Source organism: Hemiscyllium ocellatum, chromosome 33, assembly GCF_020745735.1.
Source record: "Hemiscyllium ocellatum isolate sHemOce1 chromosome 33, sHemOce1.pat.X.cur, whole genome shotgun sequence".
NCBI classification, from domain to species: Eukaryota; Metazoa; Chordata; class Chondrichthyes; order Orectolobiformes; family Hemiscylliidae; genus Hemiscyllium; species Hemiscyllium ocellatum.
The window spans coordinates 10,679,938-10,706,160 of record NC_083433.1 but is presented as its reverse complement, the minus strand read 5'-3'; the positions used below and the strand labels follow the sequence as shown (position 1 = coordinate 10,706,160).

General features: G+C 39.6%; 1 protein-coding gene across 2 annotated transcripts in view; it reads left to right on the top strand.

Annotated features, from left to right (window-relative positions):
* pold1 (polymerase (DNA directed), delta 1, catalytic subunit) overlaps positions 1 to 26,223 on the top strand; it is a 114,151-nt gene that overhangs the window by 70,794 nt on the left and 17,134 nt on the right. The window contains exons 18-24 of one of the 2 annotated variants that reach the window (XM_060849489.1): positions 6,330 to 6,425; positions 8,244 to 8,381; positions 12,168 to 12,343; positions 13,676 to 13,768; positions 19,306 to 19,408; positions 24,039 to 24,171; positions 24,894 to 25,007. In XM_060849489.1, the coding sequence (XP_060705472.1) occupies positions 6,330 to 6,425; positions 8,244 to 8,381; positions 12,168 to 12,343; positions 13,676 to 13,768; positions 19,306 to 19,408; positions 24,039 to 24,171; positions 24,894 to 25,007 (853 nt within the window). Of the gene's footprint in view, positions 1 to 6,329; positions 6,426 to 8,243; positions 8,382 to 12,167; positions 12,344 to 13,615; positions 13,769 to 19,305; positions 19,409 to 24,038; positions 24,172 to 24,893; positions 25,008 to 26,223 lie in introns of both variants that reach the window. The other variant, XM_060849488.1, reaches the window with a different exon arrangement.

The following is a 26,223-nucleotide window of genomic DNA, read 5'->3' as shown; positions in this document are numbered from 1 at the left end:
TCAGAAAGATGTGATTGCACTAGAGAGTATGCAGAAGAGATTTATCAGGATAGTGCCTGGATTGGAGAGTTTCAGTATGAAGAGAGATTGGATAGATTGGAGTTCGTTTCTTTGGAGCAGAGGGGTTGTGGGGTGGTGTTGGTGGCATGACTGAGAGGCCAAGACAGGAAGAAACCTTTCCTCTTGATGCAGGAAGCATTGACTGGGCTCATAGTTTGAAGGTAAGGGGCAGAACATTAAGAGGGGATGTGAGGAAAATGTTTTTCACCTAGTGTGGTGGGAATCTGGAACTCACTGCTAAAAGGGGTGGGAGGGAAAGAAATCTATAACATATAAGTGTTTAGGTGTATATTTGCGATGCAAAGACATACATGTCCGTGGGCCAAGTGCTGCAAGATGAGATTAGAATAGTTTAGTTAATTGTTTTTATCTGTTGAAAGTCCTTCCTGTGTGCTGTCGACCTCTATGACTAATTGTTTTTCCTTCCAGAGAACGATGGAATTGTACAACATAAAGTGAAGTTGTGCCCATTTGGGCCCATTCTTTGTGTTGGCTTTTTTTCTGGAACTGTCCAAAATCTTATTTAAAATTATTTATAGATTGTGAGCCTCAATGCCTAGGCCAGCATTTCTTGCTCATCCCTAATTGCCTTTGATCCAGGTGGTGGTGAGTTGCCTTCTTGAATTGCTGCAAACCACATGGTGTATGCGCACCTATAGTCTGGTTATGAGATAGTTCCAGGGTTTTGATCCAGTGAGAGTGAAGCAGTTCTACTTTAGGTTGCTGTGTTAATTCAAAGGTGGTGGTCTCATCTGTTTGTTGCCTTTGTTTTCCTGGGTGGTCGAGGTTGTGGGTTTGGAGGTGCGACTGTGAAGGAGTTTTGGTGAATTGTTCAGTGCATCTTTGACATATTGCTTCCTCATTAGCTCCGAACCTACCTTTGGTTTAGGGAATCATCTCATTTTTTTTTCATTGAATCCAATGGTTTCTACTTTAAAATCTCCTTATAGCAAAACTTTTTATACACCAAAGAGTATTTGTTTCCTAATACAGATTCTTCTCCTTGTGTTGAAAATCTCCTTTCTAATTAATTCTATCAAAATCTTTCTTAATTTAAACAACTTTTCTTATACCTCCTCTTAGCTATCTTTGTGCCATTAGGAATGTTTTTTATCTCTGTCTTTGTAACCATGGTATCTAATCAACAGATACATTCCTGGGTTTGTGAGAAATAAATTTGAAAGCGAAAAGTTATTTCATTTGTTGAGTCTGATCCTTCCAACAAAACAATGTCCAGTTTGTTCCCTCTCTAACTAGTCCCAGTTTAGTTTTCAGTAAATTCAGTGTGTTGTGTTCCTAACATGAGAAGCTTTAGAATATCTTGCTGGCCCGGAAAGGTCGTTGGGTGATAATACTCTGATAATCATTGGGAATTGATTTTTCTCAGCTTTGCCCATCTCTTTCTTCCATTGCTGCAGAAAATCTGGTTATTGTCCTGTTTCAGGAAATAACTTGTCTCCATCTGTTGTGGAAGTAGAATGCTGATGATGTACAAGAAGTTCATCAGTATCTCTAAAGAAAGAGGATCTTAACATTTCAGATGCACGTACCTGATCAAAACTTAATACTTCTTAATAAGAAAAGATTTTAGTAAAGTTGGGAAAACTAGAAAAAAGAGGAAGGAAGGAAATTAACAGATACTTCAATCACTGTGAATGAGAAGAATGACTTGCAAAGTGCCAATTACTGCCCAATTAGTCTCTTTCCAGTCACAAAGTCATGGAAGGAATCCTCAGTAGTGCACACAGTTCTGTTTCTGCCAGAGCTGCAGTCTTTCTTTCATCTGGACAAACAGAAGTACAATTGCTGCTGCATTAAGATGTTCTTGTGTGCTTCACAGGAATATTATCATACAAAACTTTGAAACCTGACACTTGGGAGATATTGGAGCTGTTGGTCAAAGAGGTAGGTCAGCATCAAGTTGCGTGATTTGAAAGTAAAAATTAGGCTCAAAGCAGTGCTGAGTTAGGAGATGCTTATGGCATTGGTATATAAGCTTTAATCAGAAATAGTTGTTTGGTCATGTTGCAGATAGTGCATTTTGCAGCTTTGGAATTGGTTTTTTTTCCTGATTTTAGTTATTTTCCTTGCAGACTGAAATAAAGGGACCTCTGCGTTCTGCAGCAAGTAACTGAGAGACTACAGAAATGTGTTCCTAAATCTCTATCTCGATCACTTTAGGATCATCTGTTGATGGTTGAGGCAGTGGGAACAACCAGTTTTCTTTTGTTTTTAAAAGAAAAAATATTTTCAAACTGAATTTTGAGGAGGATAGCACAACTTTGCCGTATTTTCTGCTGCACTGTGGGATGTGGGCATCTACTCACAACTAGGAGAAAGTGAGGACTGCAGATGCTGGAGATCAGAGTCGAAGCGTGTGGTGCTGGAAAAGCACACCAGGTCAGGCAGTATCTGAGGAGCAGGAGAATCAACTTTTCGAAGTATCTGAGGAGCAGGAGAATCAACTTTTCGAGGATAAACTCTCCAGATTCCTGATGAAGAGCTTTTGCTTGAAACGTTGATTCTCCTGCTTCTCGGATGCTACTTGATCGCCTGTGTTTTTTCAGCACTACATTCTTCAAATCTATTCACAACTGTTGACTTCCCTTTCTTGGTCACAATGCAATACACTGGAAGCCAACAGAAGAAGGTCAATCAGATTGAGCGCTGAAGTAGTGCTGTCTTCTGTACCATTCATTACTTTCTCCCTAGAGTTTTAAATGATAAAGGAAGATGGTTAGGAAAGAGAGAAAAAAAAAATTGTTTTAAACAAAACTGATCCCAACCCGGACTGAGTATCAAAGTCTCCTCAGTTTGTTGATTCAGAGACTTCAAATTTAATGGAGTTTAGAATCTTAACCCATCCACAGTGGGGGGGGTAGGATAGCTCAGTTGTTTAGTTGGCTAGTTTACAATACAGAAAAATGCTAACAACGCGGGTTCAGTTCCCTTTTATTGATTTTACTTTATGGTGATTTAAGGCTAACAGATCCAGTAGTTCCCTGCTTTCTCTTTCACTCCCTTCTTAAATAATGCACCATTTAATAGCTTTCTTCATCACTAGGGTCCTGATGGACTTCATCCTAGGGGCTTTGAAAGGCTTGATTCAGGGACAGTCCCATTAATTTGGAAGATAGAAAGCGTAACTCTTTTGTTCAAAAAGGAAGGAAGACAGAAAGCAGGAAACTGTATGTCAGTTAGCTTAATATCTGTCATAGGGAAATTTTGGAAGCTTTTATTGCATTTGTTAAATCAGCAAAGTTAGACAAATTCAAAGTAGTTAGGCAGAGTTAACATGATTTTCTGAAAGGGAAATTGTGCTTAATTAATCTGAGAGTCTCTTGTGGGAGTAACATGCTCTATAGATAAAGAGGAATCAATGAATGTGCTGTATAGAGTTTTCCAGAAAGTATTTGATAAGATGCCACATCAAAGAAAAATAACACCTCAGTGGAGCAGGTAACACATTGGCATGGCTAGAGGATTGGTTGGCTAACAGAATGTAGAATATCTTTGTAAATGGGTCTTTTCCAAGTTAGCAAGGTTAACTGAGTGGTGTGTGAAAGAGATTGGTGCTGGTTGTCAGCTGTTTGTAAATGATTTGGATGAAGAGATGGAAGATGTGGTTGCCAAATTTGCAAATGACATGAATATAGATGGGGAAGTAAGTTGTGAAAATGACACAAGATTACAAAAAGATAATATATTAATTGGGGAAAGATTTGGCAAATAAAGCATAATGTAGGAATGTATAAAATTGCTGATTTTGGCAGGAAAGTAATTAAAGGAAGCATATTATCTAACAGAGAAAGATTGTGGAGCTTCAAGATGCAGAGGGATCTGGGTGTCTTTGAGCATGAATTGCAAAAGATTGGTATGCAGGTACAACAAGAAACTAGGAAAGCTGATAGCTGCTGTTGTTTACCGCAAGGGGAATTGAATTCATAAGTCACCGGGTTTTGCATCAATTAGGGTGTTCATGAGACAGGATGTAGAGTACTATGTGCAGTATTGGTCATATTTAATAATAATTTAATAACTGCAATGGAGGCAGTTCAGAGAAGCATTGAGAAGTTGAGCCACAGTGCATGTTTGGAAGTCTCATCTTCCACTTGGGGATCCTGTAGTCTCTGGAACTCAACATATAAGTTCATAAGTTCAATAGGTCTAGAACCTGATTCTGTCTTTTTTTAAAAATTCACCCTGCATTCAGTTGACATGGGTTGCTTTTAACATAGCCAACCCATTTTCACCACTCCCAACACCTGTTATCGTGTTACATGGTCTACTTTAAGCACAGACTACCTGTTTTCTGCTACCCTGAGCTCTCATGATCATGTCAGCTTCTCTTCTGTCATCTACCATCCATAATCTCCTCATTTGCGCGAACCCTTTCATCTTTTTTTTTAAACTGGGTCCCATTTCTTCTCGTCCCCAGCCCCCATAAATGCCAGATTTTCTTAGCTGTTTCAGTTCTGATGAAGAGCCAGACTTGAAACATTAACTCTGCTTTGTTCACACACATGCTGCTGCACCTGGTTTTCACCAGCAATTTCTGTAGATCTCCAACTTCTGCAATCTGTGGTTTATTTTACTAGATCAGTACCTGGAATGGACGGATTGTCTGTTGAGGAAAGGTTGGACAACTTAGGCTTGTTATCTGCTGGAGTTTAGAAGAGTAAGAAGTGACCTGATTGAAAGATATAAAATCCTGAGTCGTGTTATGGACCAGGCCAGACACCCTCAAAAATATTTTAAGACGATAGCCTAGACCCTGATTTTAAAGGCAGGTGTGATGTAACTGGTCAAATCACCTGGCTTTGTGTGGTCATTTAAACACAACAGTTGAAACATGAATAAAAGAAAACGGATTTTTTAATAACTGTTGGAAAACTTAACTGACCCAATACAGTAGCTATTACTAATTAACTGTTCCAATACAATAACAGCCCATAACTATACCCCTTGGCAAAAAGGTAAATTCAAACACATTCTTACAGGCAGAAGGGAAAAACATCCATAGAGAGATTTCAGAAGATAGTCAGAGGAATTCTTTATTGAAGCTTGCAACTTTCCTGCAATCTCACATCTTGTGACTGCTACAGCTAAACCAAATTAGAAAAAATTTGACCTGGAAGAACTGGCCACTCCCCTTCCATTCTTAAACTAAACTGTTTGACATCTCTGCCCTTATGACCTCTCTTCAAAAAAAAAACCAGGACAAAATAACCTTTTTAAAATGACAATATTGTCACAGTATCCTAGGTAAAATACATGCGGAGCAGGTGTTTCCTCTTGTGGGAGAACTGAGAACCAGACTCTCTGTTTAAAAATCTTGGGTCTCCCATTTTTCTCAGCGGGTCATGATATTTTGGTACTCTTTCAGAAAAGATGGAAGCAGAGTCCTCGAATATTCCTAAGGCAGAGGTACATAAAATTTTGTTAGGCAAAGATTGAAAAATTATCAAGCATGGATAGGAATATGGTTTGCGATTACAATCAAATTTGCCTTGATCTTGTCGGCAGTGCAGGTTTGAGGGGCTAAATGGCTTGCTTCTGATTCAATAGTTCGTATTTATTTCTTTAATCAGGTAATGAGTTACAACGCGAGTATACCTTTCTTCCCAATTTTATATTTATGAATTTCAAATAGCATTTCTCTAATTTCTGAGCCAAAATCATTTATGCTAAATGGAAAACAACAGTATTTCCAACACCTACCAGTGTGGGACACCACTTCTCATTTTCTGCCTGTTTGAGAAATTTTCCATAATACCTACCTTCAGTTTCAGTTTTGTGGTCACCTTTAGATCACTTGTGTTACTTGGTCTCTGACTCCATATATTTTGGTCATAGGTTTTTTGCACAAGCCAACTAATCAAAACATTTCTGAGAGTTCACGTATGCTGCATACATGGCATTGCTCTTCTTTGCTCTTGTCCTTTTCAAAGTAAGTTAAAAACATATCAGAAATGAAATCATTATAAATCAGCTTTGATTAGGTGCAAGTTTGGGGAGGATGATGGTGCAGCAGCAGAGGAAGCTTTATTTTCCGCCTTAACATTCAAGTTATGAGTGCTTACTATTGATACTTGATATCCGAAATGAAGTATATATTATTCCCCAGCAAATCTTATATCGTGATGATTTCATAAACAAACTCTAATTTTAAATCTGATTATCCTTTGTCAACTGTTCATTTCTCTGAGTAAATCACTGCTCTTATCATGCGAAGGAATTTAAAGCTGAATGCTAACATTTTTTTCCAGAGCGTTACTGGATTTGGTCGACAAATGATTGAGAAAACTAAGCAGCTCGTTGAATCAAAATACACCATTGCAGATGGCTACAAAGCAGATGCTAAGGTAAGAATTGGCCCATTTTCTATCTAAAGGACCGCAGTGTTAACATGTGCATCAGGAACGTTGTAGTTGGGACATGATATTCTCTTAGAAAAGACTACCTTTAACCATCTAGTCAATTCAGGTATTTGCATATTTTAAATTCACCACAGCTTCAGCTTCCTCCCCCACCTTCCCAGTCTGTTAAAAGTGGAGTAAACATGTTAGTTACCACACATCCATCCTTTGCATTACTTTCTTGTTGCAACAGAGCCTGGAAGAATGCACTGTCACTGTAATGCCACAATACTAGTTGCAACATTACAAAAAAACACTCTCCAGTTAGGTGATCAATTAGATAACTTACCTATATCAGATTAAAAAAAAACTACCCATCAGAATTAGCTCAATTATCATCACAACTTAAATAAGAATGCAATAATTGGTTAACTTACTCACCTACTAGTTAACCTAATATTACAATATAAATGCTTATTGCCCTAAATGAAACAGGCATGCAAACAAACACCCTTCAGGGAAGGAGGGAAGAATTAGATTTCCTCACAAAGATTTTGAAGGCAAAAAGGTAAAGTAAGGATGTCTGGTTTGTGTTGTCAAGTCACTAATCATGTGTATTCGGCGCTAAAGTCTTGCAGACACAGCTTGCTCAGGAAATACAATGTCGAGATATTCTTTTAATCCTAATTTGAATATAACGCAAAGCATTTTGATGATACGGAGTAAAAACATTATTTGGTACAGAACCAAATCAAAAAGACTAGAAGGCCCTTTGTTAAATTGTTGTTTCTGTTGACTAAGACAACAACTTTCTCTACTCACTCATACTCCCTGCTCCTTTACTGTGCTTTTGTTTCACCCTGAGCTGATCAGGAGGGCATTCTTTTCAGAAATGGAGGAGATTAACTGCATGTCTCGTTTATAGCAAGCTTACATCCAATTCAACTGGTTCTTAGCTGGCTTTCCTCCAACTTAGCTAGATAAAACAAGAACTTTTCCAAGGCCATTCATGATCAAAACATCCCCAGTAGGATCTACAACAAGGAGAAAGTGAGGACTACGGATGCTGGCGAGTCAGAGCCAAAAGGTCTGGTGCTGGAAAGGAACAGCAAGTCATGCAACATCTGAGGAGTAGGAAAATTGATGTTTCTGGCATAAGCCTTATAACAGAGCAAGCATTTGTGACCAGTCATGTGGTTTCTCGGATACTTTATTTTTAAAAAATTGCGAATGTCTGCAATGAAGTTTTAATGACCTCCTTTAAAGGAACCACTCCAGATATTTTCATGAGACTTGAAATAAATTCTTTTTTCGACAGTCCTTCAAAACTTAAGTCCTCAAAGCAATATTAAATATAGCATGTCGTTGAATATTACCAATCTTCTACTCGATGTATTCTAATTTACTTTTAAATTCTCAGATTGTAGGACTTGAGGCCTATCCAGGCAATCAGTTTGAAAAGTTGGAGGTTACAGAGTTTACTCGTGTGAATTATGTTATGCAGCTTTCAACAATCCTATCTGCTACCTGTTCTTATTCAGGTAACTAGATTGTTACCTCCAATAATAGAATGAGAACTGCACAGTAAGAAGTAAGAAGTATGAAAGCAGCTAGTGCAACAACAGCAAAGGAGAGGAGGGGGAAAAAGTGGGGAAGAAAACAATTACTGTAAAAGGCAGGAAGAATAAGAAAGTGGGGATTGACAAATCAGTAATATAACACAGGACCTTCTTTGGCTTGGTGCTGCAGCATTTTATATATCTACTCTATCATCAGAGGGATTTTTTTCTGTTTTATTCTAGTTCCTAATTTATTTTTATTTAGGTAATTTACGGTGATACGGATTCTGTCATGTGTAAACTGGGAGCCGAGACTGTGGAAGAAAGCATGGCTTTGGGTCGGGAGGCAGCCGAGTGGGTTTCAAGTCACTTCACTCCTCCCATTAAACTGGAGTTTGAAAAGGTAAATGGAAAATCTAGTACAAAGTTTTGTTGAACTTGATTTGGTAAAATGGAAGAGAGGAGTCTTAAGAATATCATGGATTTGGGTCCATCCCTGTTTAAATGCAGATTCTTAGAGATTTGTCCTTCAGGTGTGCAGACTCGACTTCCTCTATTTCACAGTTTATGACCAAATTTGGATCCATTTTTAAAAAGAAGTTTAGATTGATTTCACTCGATGCCAAATCAAATATAAAACTTAATTCAGTATTATAGATATGGTCCTTGAGCTGTTTTGCACTTACAGCTAAAAATAGGGTAGACATTTATGCTTGTTTGGCATTCATAAAGTTGTTTCATAAAACTATTGAGATTCTTTTAAATTTGAAGTAATTTCTTTTATTGATACATTTAAAAACTGTCAAATGTGAAAATAATAACACTAATAAAATCTAATTTTTCTTTCCCTCTGCCGAAGTCATACCTTTTTCTTCTTTGAAGTGTAGCTCATTCTTTAGTGGCCACAATTTGAGGAGAAAGTTTTTGTTAGTTAAGAATCTTTCGTGACATCAGCATATGTATGTGCCAGTTTCTGTCAGCCGTGGCATTATTGTTAACATCGTTCTTTTGAGTCAAAAGCGTTTGAGTTTAAATTCCACTCTCGGTGCCTGAAGTTATCACCTGGTATGATACTGAGAGAGTGATGCACCAATAATGTCTCGACCAAAGTGCAGAACCTTTAAACAGATAGCTGACTGGGCCCTGGTGGGGATGTAGGAGGGAGTATCCCATATGGAAAGGAGAAATGGAGCAGGCATGATCGCATTGAAACAGAATGTTTTCAGGGCTCAAAACGATAGGTGCAAGAAGTTCTGATGGGGGTGGCAGGGCGAGAGAGAGAGCAGTGTTTCTCAGTCTACAACCAGTAGGCACAATATCAGAATAAAGACCAGGCGATTTCGGACTTAGATGAGAGGATTTTTTTTCAATTATGGTAGTGAATCTTTGGAATTGTCTGCTCATGGTGCTTTGGTTGGGGGGGGGGGGGGGGTTGCGGAATTCAGTTGTTGAATATTTCAAAATCAGTAGATTTCTCTACATTAAAAACATGAAGGGAAACTGATACCGCAAAAGAATAGTGTTGAAGTAGAATATCTGTCATGAACCCATTAAATGGTAGAGTAGACTTGAAAGGGCTAAATGGTCTTTTGCCCCTTTTGCTTATGCAAAGGACCATTTAGCCCTTTTTGAAGAAAAAAAATTAGAGTTCTATCTGATCTCCTAGCCACTATTTATCCCTTATTGACATAAAGCATTCTTACCGATGTGTGCAACACTTTACTGCATTAACTTGGCTGTCATATATGATTGCACTTCACAATGTTTAAGTGACTTTGTGATGTCCTGAAATCTCGATAGACACTATCTAAATGCATGAGTTTTCTTAAAAATTAGTTGTTCAAATAGATCATGCCATGAAATCTTAAGGGCTAAATACAAGACTTGAATTCAAGTTTCCATGAACATACTGATATCTGTTATCAATGCTGTGAAGAGCCCATTCCAAAACATGATCCAAAATGTCAAACAGAACAGGCAAATAAATAAGGAATACAGGTATATAAGTATACATGTCTTGACCTTCCAAAAGCTGAGTTGCACTGTCTCTGCAGTTAGGTCAGGTGCATTATTGAAACAATGCAATACATTTATATGGAGTTTTATTTTTAATATAAATGCTCCAGTGCACTTCATTAGGAAGAAAGAGAGTAAGAAGAAGTGACTGGAATCTCAATTGAAGTGATGGGTTTTAAGACTCTGAAGTATGAGAGAGATGAAGAGGTAAAAGGACCTCCAGAGGAAATCAGAGAGAGACCCAAGCAGCTAACAATTCAGCAAGGCTGCATAAAAGATTATCGAATTGGAAGTACAGTGTCTGGAGGGAAGTGTAAGTGGTTGAAGATGAATGTGTGAATTTATGAGACCATACAAGGATTTACAGAGAAGGATTTTAAAACTAGAGAACAGGAGTGCAGATAAGGTATTGTTTGGAGTAAGATGCGTGCTTTAGAATTTTGGATACATGTGAGGAGTGTAGTATAGAGAACCAACAAGGAAAAGGTTGGAGTAGTCATATCTAGATGTAAAAAGGCATTAAAGATTTGGTTGAGCAGAAGTGTTGCACGTCCACCTTGGGCCCTCTGTAAAACTTGAGAATGTCCAAAACTCTGTTATCTGTGCCCTAACTTGTACTGAATCAACTTGTTGACCTCCATTGGCTTTCACTTAAGCACTTAGTAAGTTTGCAGATGACACCAAAATTGGAGGTGTAGTGGACAGCGAAGAGGGTTACCCCAGATTCCAACAGGATCTGAACCAGATGGGCCAATGGGCTGAGAAGTGGCAGATGCAGTTTAATTCCGATAAATGTGAGGTGCTGCATTTTGGGAAAGCAAATCATAGCAGGACTTATACACTTAATGGTAAGGTCTTAGGGAGTGTTGCTGAACAAAGAGACCTTGGAATGCAGGTTCATAGCTCCTTGAAAGTGGAGTCGCAGGTAGATAGGATAGTGAAGAAGGCGTTTGGTATACTTTCCTTTATTGGTCAGAGTATTGAGTACAGGAGTTGGGAGGTCATGTTGCAGCTGTACAGGACATTGGCTAGGCCACTGTTGGAATATTGCGTGCAATTCTGGTCTCCTTCCTTTTGGAAAGATGTTGTGAATCTTGAAAGGGTTCAGAAAAGATTTACAAGGATGTTGCCAGGATTGGAGGATCTGAGCTACAGGGAGAGGCTGAACAGGCTGGGCTGTTTTCCCTGGAGCGTCGGAGGCTGAGAGGTGACCTTATAGAGGTTTACAAAATTATGAGGGGCATGGATAGGATAAATATGCAAAGTATTTTCCCTGGGGTGGGGGAGTCCAGAACTAGATGGCATAGGTTTAGGGTGAGAGGGGAAGGATATAAAAGAGACCTAAGGGGCAACTTTTTCACGCAGTGGGTGGTACGTGTATGGAATGAGCTGCCAGAGGATGTGGTGGAGGCTGGTACAGTTGCAACATTTAAGATGCATTTGGATGGGCATATGAAAAGGAAGGGTTTGGAGGGATATGGGCCGGCTGCTGGCAGGTGGGACTAGATTGGGTTGGGATATCTGGTTTGTGTGAATGGGTTGGACCAAAGGGTCTGTTTCCGTGCTGTACATCTCTATGACTCTATCTCTGTTTTAAAACACTCATCCTTCCATGGCTGTGCATCTCTCTACTTTCCTAACCTCTCCAGCCCTACAATCTTCAGATATTTCCATGTTTCTAACTCTCGCCTGTTGAGCACCCCTTATTTTTAATCTCGCAATCTTTGCTTAGTTCTAGAAATTGTTTCCTAAACCTGTCCATCTCTCTACCTTTCATTCTGGTTTTAAGGTTGCCATTAAAACCCTACTGCTGACCAAACTTTTGATCATCTACACTCCTTGGAAAGCTCCTTGTATGACTTGGTGTCAAATTGTGTCCATTAATACTCCTGTAAAACACCATGGAATATTTCAAGATGCTGCTTAAATATATGTTGTTGCTCGTTTTTATATGAGGTCTGAGGTTGTTCGTGACATAAGACCCTAGTTCAAATGTCTGATTCAGGCTGAAGTAATGTCTGGGAAAGGGAAAGGAGGAATCGGTGTCAGTGAATGTCGTGTTTGTAGTGTGTCAAAGATAAGCTTGATCCTTCCGTAGGAGAAATTAGTATGACTAACCTTTTCCCTTTTGGCAGATGGTGACAGATGATAATTCTACAAATCTATATTTTAGGTGTATTTCCCATATCTGCTGATCAACAAAAAGCGCTACGCTGGATTGTATTTTTCCTCCAACCCAAATACCCATGATAAGATGGATTGCAAGGGTATAGAGACTGTGAGAAGGGATAATTGCCCACTGGTAGCCAACCTGATCAATACTTGTCTTCAGAAGATTTTAATTGACAGGTAGTTATGAAACTATCTTATTTTCTATTTTAATCAATCTCAGTTTGGAAGATTTACTTCTCCACTGATTTTGGTTCTGCTGGTTGTATACACTAATGAAATATGAGACCTGAAGAAAGGATCAATTGAAGATTGATAAGATAGTCATCAGACACATTGTCCTTTTATCTACAAATATGAAGATTGAATCCACTGCAGAAGGCTGAATGGAGATACAGTAATCCTATATTAAATTTTATATAATTAGAAATTGAGAGAGCTTCCGAACAATGCAGTTTTAAAAAATATTTTCCTAAGAAATTGGAGCTGGTTCTGGTTCGTTCCTTAAATCTGTGCTTCATTCAGCCAAATGCTGACATTTTGGTTAAATTTTGAAGTTGGTGTATGATCAGAATGTTGCATTAGCTTGATTAGATTAGATTAGATTCCCAGCATTGTGAAAACAGGCCCTTCGGCCCAACAAGTTCACACCGACCCGCCGAAGAGTAACCCACCCAGACCCACTTTTCTCCGACTAAAGCACCTAACACTATGGGCAATTTAGTATGTCCAGTTCACCTGACCTGCACATCTTTGGACGTGGGAGGAAACTGGAGTACCAAAGGAAACCCACACAGACATGAGAATGTGCAAACTCCACATAGGCAGTCACCCAAGGCTGGGATCGGACCTGGGACCCTGGTGCTGTGAGGCAGCAGTGTGCTAACTACTGAGCCACCGTGTCGCCCTTGGATAAGATAAAACAGGTTTTCTTAGTTTGTGTATGTTAAATCTTCAGTGGCCTTTTAAAAATCTCTTAGCAGTTATGATATAAAACAATCTGATTAGATCTGAAAACCCAAATTGATCTGAACCATAATTAGCTCTATGATTGGTATTCAGAGTGTTACGCGGTAAGCAATGCAGCATCAGACCCTGCACTTAATGACCCAAAGCTTTGAACAAGTTTGCCATTTCAGAAAGATTTGGAAGGTTTTGCAATGCTTAAGGTGTCTCTGTCACTGCAGAGTTTGGTGGGATTTTGTCCTTCTACTTTCATCCTGCCCCCAACCAAGAGATAGACACTACCAGAGATGTTTGTGACTCAGAGTGCCACCATATTGCCTGAAAGAGATACCTGAATGGGGATTAACAAGCAAAACATGGAACAGACTCCAAAGACCAAACGGCATACTCCTGAGCTTTAATTTATATGTTTCTAATTCATCAATTTGTTAAAAGGGGCAAAATACGTTGCAGGGTTTCATTGTCTATGCTTTTACTCTGTATAAGGGATCCATCAGGAGCAGTTGAGCATGCAAAAGAGGTTATCTCCGATTTGCTGTGTAATAGGATCGACACCTCACAACTTGTGATTACAAAGGAGCTCACAAGGACGGCTGATGAGTATGCAGGGAAACAGGCCCATGTAGAGCTAGCAGAAAGGTAAGTTGATCTCTGTCTTCTCTTAAGATTTCTCTTCCTCTTGCCCCCTTCCACGCCCACCCCTTCATTACCAGTTCTCTTCCTAATTTAAAGACTTGCTGGAATCTGGTTTCACAAGTGTTGGCAATCCTCTGGTACCTCACTAAAGTAGCCTTTATTAATGTATGAAGCTACATGGAGATTGCCAGCAGGCCTGTGCAGGCAGCCAAATCCAGTTCAGTTCAATAATAGCATCCATCTGCATATCTTTCTCGCCAGGAAGTGTTAAGGCGTAAGAATAAAGCTCTTATTTTCTCCCAAGCCACACTGAAATTGTCCTGCATGAGAACAACAAATTCAGTGCTGATCATCTGCTCAAAACTTGATGCCTGGTATGTTTGTCAGTTGTGACTCAGTGAATGGCGCTCTTGCCTCTGAGTCAGACAGTTGTGACTTCAAGTCCCACCCAAGGGACTTGAGCCGAGCACATCATCTAGGCTAATATTTCATTGTGTCACGGGGGCATGCTGCATTGTTGAAGGTACTGCCTTCTGGCTAAGAAGTCGAACTGAATCTTCATCGACTGTCTCCTGTGCACTCAATAGATCCCATGGCACTCTTTGAAGGGGAGCAAGGGAGTTTATCCGTTAAACTGACGTCACAGATTATTTGGCCACTGTCACGACTGATTTTGGAACCTAGTTCCACACAAACTAGTTTCCATCTTCCTCTCTCAACAGTGACTTACTACTCTTGAAAAAACAATACTACAATGAATTCTGGAGCATTCTTAGGTTATTTGTGCAAAAGTTCTTTCCTTTTCATTTCTGAAGTAACTTAAGAGCTTGAATTGATCTTTAAGAAGTGATTCAAGCAGCAAGTGTTGATTTCCTGACTACATTTTCTTACCTGTGTACATGAAAGAAATGCTTCGAAGATTTCTGAAGTGACTGTGAAAATAACTGCTGAAATCTAGTGTCTGAAGAGTGGTCCAGTGTGTATATGTGGGGAATTGAGTGTGTTGAGAGTGGAATATCTTTTGGATGCTTTGGAATGAATTTCTATTGGGCTTTGAACCTCCTACCAAGTTATCAAAATTATGTTTTCATTTTGAAAAATTCAGGCAGATTTTGTTAATAATGCAGTACAGAGTGGGAATACTCATTTGGAAATGTGTTATGTTTTGTTTCCAACGAGGAGCCGGAATCGTTGACCTGTGTCTTGCAGGAAATGCGAAAATAGCAACTTGAGGCTGGGCCACACTGCAGCTGCAAGACCAGAAGTCGTTGCGCAAAATACAAAAAAAAAGTTGCTTTGAGATAAAATTGCTCAGATTTCCTGTGACTGAAGCAACCTTTAATTTTTTTTAATATCAAGCCACGCTTGACAATGGTGAGAAGGAGGGAAAAATTGCAATATCCATGCCTATATTTGTGGAGAAAATATATTCAAATAGAAAGGCTTGTATGATTCCTTAACGCATCTCTCCAATCTACTTACAAGTATATTACACACAACGTAATGCTTTAAATCTCAGTAACTGTTGCATTGACAAACATGATGACCAGTTACATATAGTAAGTCACCACATACAGTAATGGTCAGTGTTTCATGGCCATTGTGTGCACTATCTTTAAGGTTGCATTGGAGCAAGGCTTTTTCACTAGCTCTTTCAAAACCTGCAGTTTCTGCTTTTGGGAAATATAAAGACAACATGTGCACTGGTGAACTATCAGCTATAAATTTTTCAAGTTTCAAATATATTCCAATCTGGACATGCATTGCCATTCTTGCTGGGTCAAAATTCTGAAACTTCCCCCAAGGTATCTCAGTTTCTGGTTGGGTGGAGAGTGCATAAACTGTGACACTTAAGGTTGAACAGTTGTGTGGGACGAGTTGGATGGACTGGAATGCCTTTCCTATCTGTCTTTGTTCATAAATTTGGGAAGTTAAAGTCGAGAAAGAGTAGGAAATTAAGATTGGCAAAATTAACATTTGGCACAGTGGTCTAAATGATCTATTTTGTTCCCTGTGTTTCTTTAGTTTTGCTTTAGAAAAGGTTTGATACCATTGGTAAAGGTTTCCCCAATCAAAGAACAGAATGCACATTAGCATTCTGTGTAGATCTGTTGTAGCAATGCACTCATCCTCACTCCCAAAGGCAGCAGTGGGGGGGACTCATGGATGCAGTTCAGTGATTATGGTGATATAAAATTTAAAAAAAAGGTGCAGAGGTCACGCATCGTTAATAGCCTTGCCCAATCTCAACGCCCTTGCTCTTTTCTGCTCATGCCTGATGCAGGTGTTCGGGCAATAATGTCTTATTTTAGAATTATTCAGACCCACGCAAAGGATTATGGGACTTTCCTTTACACAGTTGTGGCTTCTTTGTGGGTAGTGGGTGATCGTTGTAATCAAGACTAATCTATTTTTAGTGTCATTGACACTGTTCAATTTTTTCTCTCTTTTGTTCTCACATAATCGCAAGGTTTATTTTAAGGTTCAATTTGAATGAGATTCCCTTCAGTCTATGACTTGCAAAGTAGATTTAGGGCCCTTCCTTGCACTTTGAATGAGCCACCAACCTTTCTAAAACTTCAAAGTTGTTGTTGCTTTAGAGTGCCCATTACATTCCTTTGTGTTTAATCAAATCTCTTGAATTTCTGACTTTTGCTGGAATGTGCTTCAAAAAGACCTTGTTGCAAGTCACCTCAGGTGTCAGCTTTTCCTCATTTACTATTCCAAATACATTTTCTGTCATTAAGAATTGAACTAAGTTTTCTTTTTGTTTCCTCTGCATTCTCACTCCCAATTCCATTTCCCTTATCATGATGTCTTAGTAACTGCTCTAGATGAAACCATGTAGCTTGGTACAGACCTGGAATTGAATCTTATACCCTGTTAGGTTTAACTTCGAGTTTAATTTTATTAATGCAAGCCAAGACTATGTTCTGAAGAAGAGTCGCTGAAACATTAGCTCTGCGTTTTCTCCACTGATGCAGTCAGATCTGCTGAGTTTGCCCAGCAATTTCTGATTTTATTCTGATTTCCAGTATCTGCAGTTTTTTTTTGTTATTTTTGTTTACTGCAACCAGAATACTGCTCCTGATTACAGTGCTACGCTTCCTGTTGGAAAGATGGTTGGATTGATGCATGATGCCTCCCAGGTTTGATGAGCCTGATGTTTGCTGCTCTCATTCATACTGCTATGGGATGTTGGGGGGGGGGCGGTGGAAGATATTACATTAACTGCTGTGTAGCTTCCTGCTTTCTGTTTTCCTCCTTTTTGAATAAAGAGTTCCATTTGCTATCTTCTAATCTGATGGTTTGACCCTAAATCAAGGGAGTTTTGGAAATTAAAGCTAATGCATCAATTCTTTGAGGTGGTAACAAGTACATTAGACCACGGAGAGCCAGTGGACATGTTCTATTTAGTTTAGCACAAGGCCTTTGCCAAGGTACCACACACGCGGCTGCTAAATAAGATAAGAGCCCATGGTGTTCGGGCTACGATACTGGCATGGATAGAAAATTGGCTGACTGGCAGAAGGTAGAGAATAGAAATCAGGATGGCAACTAGTCAAGTTCTGCAGGGGAGCAGTGTTGGGATGACGACTATTTGCGTTATACATTAACGGTCTGGATGAAGAAACTCGGGGCATTTTTGCTAAGTTTGCAAATGACACAAAGATAGGTGGAGGGGCTGGTAGTATTGAGGAGCAAGGAGGTGCAAAAGGACTTAGACAGGCAAAGAGACAGGGCAAAGAAGTGGCAGATGGAACACATTGTGGAAAAGTGTAGGGTTATGCATTTTGGTAGGAAGAATAGAGGTGTGTGGACCTTTCTAAATGGGGAAAGGGGAAGTTGGGCGTCCTATTTTAGGATTCTCTTAAGATGAATATATAGCTTCATTGGCATGTAGGGAGGCAAATGTAATGGTGGCATTCATTTTAAGAGGGCTAGAATACAAGAGCAGAGGTGCACTGCTGAAGCTATATAAGACCACGTTTGAAATGTTGTGAGCAGTTTTGGGCCCAGTATCTGGAAGGATGTGTTGGAGAGAGCCTAGAGGAGATTTACAAGAATGATCCTGGGGTTGAAGGGCTTGTCACACAGTTGAGGACTCTGTGGTCTGTACTCAATGGAGGTTAGGAGGATGATGGTGGGGATCTCATTGAAATTTACAGAACACTCAGAGATCCGGAAAGAATGCATGTGGAGAAGATATTTTGACTAGTAGAAGAAAATAAGACCTGAGTGCACAATTTATAGTGAAAGGGACAACTGTTTAGAACTGAAATGAGTTTCTCCCAGCAGGGGATGGTGAATCTGGAATTTGCTGCTGCAGTGTTGGTCAAGTCAGTGAGCGTATTTAAGTCCGTGATAGATAGGTTTTTGTTTAGTAGGGAGATTAAGAGTTACGGGTTGAAAGCAGGAGAATAGGGTTGAGAAGTGTATCAGCCACGATAGAGTGGTGGAGCAAACTTGATGGGCCGAATGGCCTAATTCTGCTCCTATATCTTAGGGTCCGTTATCTCACTAACCACTATTTTACGTCCCTCGGATGAAGTCCTTCTGGACCTGGGGACATGTTAGTCTGTAGCTTCAGTAATTTGTTCAGTAGAGTTTCCTTGTGATTGTGATTTTTTTTCAGCGTTTCTCCTTCCCTTCCATTTCCTGATTTACCACTGTTTCTAGAATACTACTTATATCCTCAGTATAAGCGTTTTCAGGGACTTCCTTACAAATAATTGTATCTGGTACTCAAGCTCTGTTCCACTGTCCCTAGGATCCAGTTACTGATCATTGTACAAAATGCATTCTTGTCTTTAGCTAATACTGATGTGCTTCTGAGACCTCCACTTTTAAATCAGTGAGGATGAAGAGCTATTTAGTAACAAAAGAAAATATCTGCAGTTTCCATTTATACAAATTTTCATTTAATTCAAATAACATAATATTGAAGTACTCATTATCTTGACCATTGAAATGCAGTTGTGCCATTAAATATACAATATATGTCTTCACACTATTTTCTGCAACTCTAGACTGTGAGAGGAGGTCACGTTCAACCAATTAATCTGCAATTACCTCACAAATTGTCAAACTGGTGTCTCACATATGCAGACGTAATCTTATTTTCATCAGCTTGGCAATCATACTTTGTAAAGGCATTGTTGTGCTTGGCATTATTCTTGGAATGAAAATGTTTTCACTTGTAATAATGTTGATTGAAGCATTTTTTCTGGTCACGGTTTGTCCCACCGTAATGGAGTGTTATCTAGCCTAGTAATTACCAAGTCCCCAGAGTTCAATTGGTGAATCACAATTTTTTTTATTTGTCGGACTTGGGCGTCACTGGCTATCCAGCATTGATAGCCCATCCCTGTTTGCCCTTGAGAAGGTGGTGAGCTGCCTACTTGAACCTGATTAAATGAATTGATTAAATCAATTCACTTGATTTAATATTTGAAATAATTGACTGGAATTAACAAATACTTGACTGGAAAATTTTTTTGCAACTATGTGTTTGATCCATTCTTATCTATGCTATACAGGATGCGAAAGCGAGATGCAGGCAGTGCACCGAATCTTGGAGACCGGGTACCCTATGTCATCATCTGTGCTGCAAAAGGTGTAGCAGCCTACATGAAGTCTGAGGTAGAAATGTTTAATTTTATTTCAAAATTTGCTTACCGCTGACTAAGTTTATCTGTTACCAATTTATAGATTTTCCTCTGAGCTTAAATGCTTCCGCCTTGATTGATTACGTCTCTTATGGTAATGGAGACCTATGATAGCTATGGAATTCCAGGATTATGGCAATTGACAATAAGAATGGAAGGTAGCTTTTATTTCCTGAGGTCCCAAAGCACTTCCAGCCAACCATTTACATTCAAACCTAAGTCACCGTTGTAATGCAGGAAATGGTTTGCCGAAACACTGGGCAAGATCCCATTAAAAAGTAATAGGGTGATGACCAGATAATCTGTTTTACTGGTATTGGCAGTAGAGGTATGTTAATTATTGTTCAGTTCAATTTTAGAGAGATCTTTAAGGTGATAGTGTTCCCACAATGCTACTACTTTTATCTTGATTGTAGAGATTGCAGGTTAGTTGGTGCTACTATATTCACCTATATGAGTTGGTGGTTTGCATTTCACTGGTGCGTGATGCTTTGTAATTGCTGCAGTATGGAGATATAGGTACAGAGGCAGATATAGGGACTGATAAACAAAATTCTGGTTGCTGATATGTTATAGGAAGTGTTGTAGCTGTACCTCTCCAGCCAAGTGGCAAGTATGCAATCTAATTCTTGAGCATTGGAGGTTTTGGGTGATGAGCAGATGAGGTGATTGCTGTGGAATGTCTAGCCTGTGCCTTGTTCTTACCCTTAAGATGCATTAGTTATTTTTAATCTTTATACTGTCCAGTTGTCATTTTTTAAAATTTCATTTTCTAATTCCACAGCTTTTTGACATTGGGATATGCAGAGGGAGCTGCAAGCAAAGCAGGCAATTGTGGAAACTATATAAAGTGTATCCAGAGTGATTGACTTTTCTAAGTATGCAAGTCATTTTCTTTTTCCTCTGGGAGTAGGGTTCCATGGTTCCAGAAGTATGTTTTCAACAGTTGTTGGGTGCTTATCGATAGAGGACCTTACAGCGTGCTTGGTCCTCACTTGTTCAAGTTGATATACTTGCCATATTTATCATCAGAGGCTGACAGATGGCAGGCAGGTATTTTGCCTCATTTTTCCGCTACCATGCTTATATTTCACCTATGAACAATAGTTCCCTTTGAAATAGAGGGGCTAGGTAAAATTATTTCAATATGATCATCCTGTAGTGCTCCATCCACATTGATTCTACTGCCCTCATTAGCAATCACCCAAACATGCAGTCTAAGATTTTATCCTGTTTCCACCTGCCCACCTTTTCAAAAAGAAACATAATAGTATTTAGAGTGCATGCTAGAGAAGTTGAAATTAATGACAGTGTCTTCTGAGAGCGTTTTTGGGAACCCTCCCCATTGTGGTATCAGCTACGCAGTGCTTGGGGAAGTGAGCCTTTGAGCACTTGTTCTCTTTTCTCAGTTTTGTGAAAGTATTTCCTTATTTTCTGAACATGTTTAATTAATCGCTTAACTTCCTCAGCTCAAAGAGAAAGTTCAGTGGTTTTGGTGTTGGTGTTGTTGTATCAGGTGTGTTTCCCATCCTACAATAGTACAGGGGGATGCACATAATAATTGAACCTAATAAGGCAAAGTATCTGCACCCAGCAAGCAAACCACAAAGGAACTGTTGTTTGTTGTCCACTGCAACAAGCTAGGACCTATGGCAAAGAAATGAGCAATTTTTGAATTAGTACTGTCTGCTTTGCCCTATTTTATCCTCATGCTCTGTTTTCAGAAGAATGGCCATCCTCTGGAATTTTTCACTTCCCAATTCATACCTACATTTGTTACTCGGTGAGCTTGCCAGTTAATCTCGTACTGAGGGTTTGTGTCAATTGGTAGCTGGATTGAGACGACGGAAATTCCTTCATTCCTTTCACACAAACCTTCCCAAGCTTTTTTAAAAAGAAATGTCTTTAACAGCTGTTTAAGGGTTTGTGCAGAAGAATCACAACGGTATGGTATTATTGCAACACAATTACGTTCGTTATGGACTTTTGAAGGTTTAATTTCATAACCTTTCTGAGCTGTTGAGAGAAGAACATTCATATTGTGAAAAATGTTATCATAATTACAATGAAATAAAAATACAATAGACAGGGTGGTTAAGAAAGTGTTTGGCTTGTTTGGCTTCATTGCTCAGACCTCTGAGTATAGGAGTTGGGACATCACATGAGGTTGTACAGAACATTGGTAATACCTCTTTGGAGTACTGTGTGAGGTCTGATTGCTCTGTTATAGGAAAGATAATAAATTGGAGGAGAGTCAGAAAAGATTTACCATGATGTTGATGGGAATGAGGGTTTAAGTTAGAAAAATAGGCTGGATAGCCTAGGGTGAAAATGCGTTGCTGGAAAAGCGCAGCAGGTCAGGCAGCATCACAAGGAACAGGAGAATCGACGTTTCGGGCATAAGCCCTTCTTCAGGAACCTTCTTTCGGGCTTATGCCCGAAACGTCGATTCTCCTGCTCCTTGGATGCTGCCTGACCTGCTGCGCTTTTCCAGCAACACATTTTCAGCTCTGATCTCCAGCATCTGCAGTACTCACTTTCTCCTGGATAGCCTGGGGTGACTTTTACTGGAATGTCGGAGGTTGAGGGGTGACCATATCGAAGTTTATAAAATCATAATGAGTATAAGGTGAGGTGAATAGCAAGGATCTTTTCCTGAGGGTGGGGAGTTCAAAAGTGAAGGGCATATTTTTAAGGCGAGGGGAAAGTTTTATAAAGAACGTGAGGGACCCTTTTTTACCCAGAGCAAGGTTTGTGTGTGGAATGAACTGCCAGTGAAAGTTGTGGATGCAGCTACAGTTACAACATTTAAAAGACATTTGGATAAGGACATGAATAGGAAAGGTTTGGACGGGTATAGGCCAGATTCAGGCAAATGGGACTAGTTTAGTTTGGGAGCATGATGGGTGTGGACTAGTTGGACCAAAGGGTCTCTGTCCATTCTATGATTCTATGACTCTATCTGTGCAGACCAAGCTATTCTTATATGGGTAGAAATTAGCCCAAGTGTCTTTTGGGCTTGGTGGGGATGGGGATTCCATCCTAGGATCATCTTTCTGGCATCTTCTGCTGGACAGTGTGTACGTTAGCTACAGGTAAGATCATAAGACGGAGGAACAAGGGGGTAGGCCATTTGGGCCTTCAAACTTGCACTTCCATTCAATAGAATCATGGCTGGTTCTTCTGAAGATGTGATACTGGTCTTGCTCCTTTAACCCACAATAGTGGCATGTAGCGGATTACAAGAATTTGCAACTACAGGTGGCTGTCAAAGGGCAATTTATTTCTGATTTGCTGGTTTGTAACTTGAGGAATTTTGAGGTGATGTTACAGTTCAGGTTTGTTGATAGAACTGACAGGCAAGGTGTTGAAATAACCTTTCTGAATTGTTGCAGTGTAGTTTTTTTTTATTAGAATCCCTACAGTGTGGAAAAAGGTCCTTCGGCCCAACTAGTCGACACCACCCCTCCGAAGAGTAACCCACTCCATGCACACGGATCCTTGCATTGTGTATCTTGCACTTCGAACATAAGTGGCCATAGTTGGCTGATACGAACCAAGTGATTACTAAGATCATTAACAGTGCACTGATTGAGTTTTATTCTGGATGGCGCCCCACTTCGAGTATCGCTGTTACAATTGTACTTTTTTCGGCAAGGGGTGGTGAATATTATGAAGTTTTGTGTGTGACAGAGACAACTTAATCCTGGACTTTCAGGGTAACTGCTAAATACTTGAGCACCATCTGCATTGCTCCTCTCAAAAGCTGTCTGCAAATTTATTTCCATTGTGGATCTCATCCTCTGCACAAGCCTTTAAGTAGAAATCATTTAGTGAAGGAGGTTCTGTGGGTCCTGAAGTAGTCTGTTCTATTCGGTTGGACAATGAACTTTGATTCTATTCTAGATCCAGTTAATTTCCCCAACTAGTTCTTACTCCCTTACTGTTAACCCCATGATAATTCTCAATGACGCTACCCTCTTCACCGAAGATGATGGTGTACAACCCCCCATATTCTTTGGAATTCTTGGCTCCTGTCCGTCAAGCCAATGTCAGAAGAGTAATCGGTATTGTTGTGGGGCTGGTGGGACTGAGCTTTTTCATGAGGTTGAGAGAAGGTCTGAATATATTAAGATGTGAAGGAGGGAAAAGAACACTCGGCAGCTGAGGGAGCGAGGATGAACATGTGTGGTGGAGTGAAAGGGGGGTTGAGCAGTAAACAAGTAAATGCTGATCATGAAATAATTTTTGAAAATGGTTTTCTGTAAAACAGCCGGAAGTTACCCCATTAACTTTAACTTCATGATATTTATATTTTTAACAGAATATGGCTACTGTTGTCATAAAAAAGTGAGGTGACTTAGTTTCCCTTGACTATCCTGCATTACAAGCGAATAATTGGATATCAGGAACTTTGCACGTTTCTGAAGAAGATTGGAAGTCCCAGCCAGAAAGGTGGAGGCTGTTCATAGTTTTAAAAAAAAGGAGTAGTTGCTTCTTCTCAAGAATTGGCCAATGACTTATTTTATTTCAAGCTCTCTGTTGTAGAATTTTCTTTCCAATTTATTATGATCCTTTATTCCTTCCCATTTCTCTCCCTCAAGGATCCGATCTATGTTTTGGAGAACAACATTCCAATTGATACGCAGTATTATCTGGAGCAGCAACTTGCAAAACCATTACTGCGAATTTTCGAGCCCATCTTAGGCGAGACAAAGGCTGAAGCTGTGCTCCTGAGTGAGTGAACTTGAACCTTGGAATTATTAGTCTTATTGGCCATATCTTTCTGGCATAGAATTATGTTCAGTGTCAAGTGTTTTATTCTTTGTTAGAAATGAACCACCAAACATAAATGGTTTAGTGTGAATCTGAAGCATATACATACTTATTTGATTGTTGATTTAAACCTGTTGTCTTTTATAATCCCTACCCTCTGCAGAAGTGCTAAGATAGTTATGCCCTTGGTGATTTTTTTTCTTCTACTTGCTTTCCTTGGATGACACCTAATGTGAAATCAAGGAAGCCCATCTTTTTGTTCCTAAAGGCAGTAAGTAATGTTGGATGTGGTTTATGGTACACACTGTACCTGGTTCAGGTAGTTCCTTTTGTTTGTGAGCTCAGATACTGACCATTATCAAGCTGTTCAACTGAGGATTCGAAGTCTAACTTAATCTGTCCTTATGTGGAATTCACATATGGTCACTTCCACCTGAAATTATGTAGATTGTTCCTACTTTTGACCAATGACTTTAAAATTTTTTTGCCTTGAGCACTTGAATATAAAGACGCAAATGCTGCTCATCCAGCTAATTCACTGTAGACTGGGTTGTGTATTTAGCCGCAGCTTTTAAGGAAAGATGTTCATAAATGAAGATTGTATTTGGAAGAAGCTAGCTGTAGGTACTCCTGACTAAGTTTTTGAGGATGTTGATTTCAACTGTAATTGTTTTTTATTCTAGAGGGAGAACACACAAGATGCAAGACTGTACTGACATCAAAGGTGGGCGGGCTCATGGCCTTTGCAAAGAAAAGAAGCACATGCATAGGATGCAAAGCTGTGCTTAATGATAATGGTAAGGGAGCAAAAGTAACTGATTTCTGAAAAAGACCTTGGTGTTTTGTGCCTCTGAGACCTGTTAAATCTTACCTCAGTGGTCTTTCTCCCCTTGGAGCGTTTTGGATGGTATACTATGAAGGTTGTCCCCTCTACCGTAAAGAAGTTGAAGAGTACAGTACAACTATCCATCTTTTTAGATGGTGAATTGACAGTTTGGTATAATGTGGGGATCCTTCAATTAGAGGAGAACATCTCTGGATGCGAATGAACTTGGGTGGTAGTGGGAAGCGAGTCCAAGTTCCTCATCCATTAATTAATCACATAGGATTTGACTTAGGCAGAAGACAGTTTTAGACCTGCATATTATAACTTTAAAAGATTACAGATGCTGGACAGTAATTTAAAAATATAGGAACAGGGAGGGACTGGAGCTATCGGACTTTCTTTTTATAGAGGTGGATTTTGAATGAGGGAGTCCTAAAATCAAAGTTTTGAAGTATGAGTCATCAGTCAGACTTCCAAAAGTTGTTAGTTGAATTAATTTTAATTATCTGATATCAAATAGACAATAAAGTGAGTACTTTTTGATGCATTCAACTCCGGAATGTGCTGAATGGCATGCAACCTCCACAAACAATTAGTAGGTTATTAAAGGTTGCCTGACTTTATCTTCTCTAAAGGTTGAGGAGTTCTGCTCTTTGTAGCCGTTGCTTGAAGTTTAGTCCCTTGATTGAAGAATCACCAATGTCCCCTTTTTGCATAACTTGCAGGATTTGGTCCGTGTACAAATGTAGCAAGGCCTGGACAATATCCAGGTTTGGACTAATAAGTGATAAATAACATTTGTGCCACAAAATGACAGGAAATGAACATCTTCAATAAGAGACAACCTAAGCATCTCCTCCTGACACTCAGTGGCATTACCATTACTGACTTGCCCACTGTAAGCATCCTGGAGTGCCATTGACCACAAACTGAACTGGGCTAGCCATATAAATAGTGTTGACAACAGCAGGTCAGAGGCTAAGAATCTCGCAGTGAGTAACTCAGCCTGACTCCCCAGAGCTTGTCCACCATCTACAAGGCACAAATCAGAAGTGTGATGGAATACATCCCACTTGCCTGGATGGGTGCAGCTCCAATAACATTCAAGAAGCTTGACACAATCCAGGATAAAACAGCCCACTTGATTGGCATTGTATTCACAAACATCTGCTTCCTTCACCACCAAT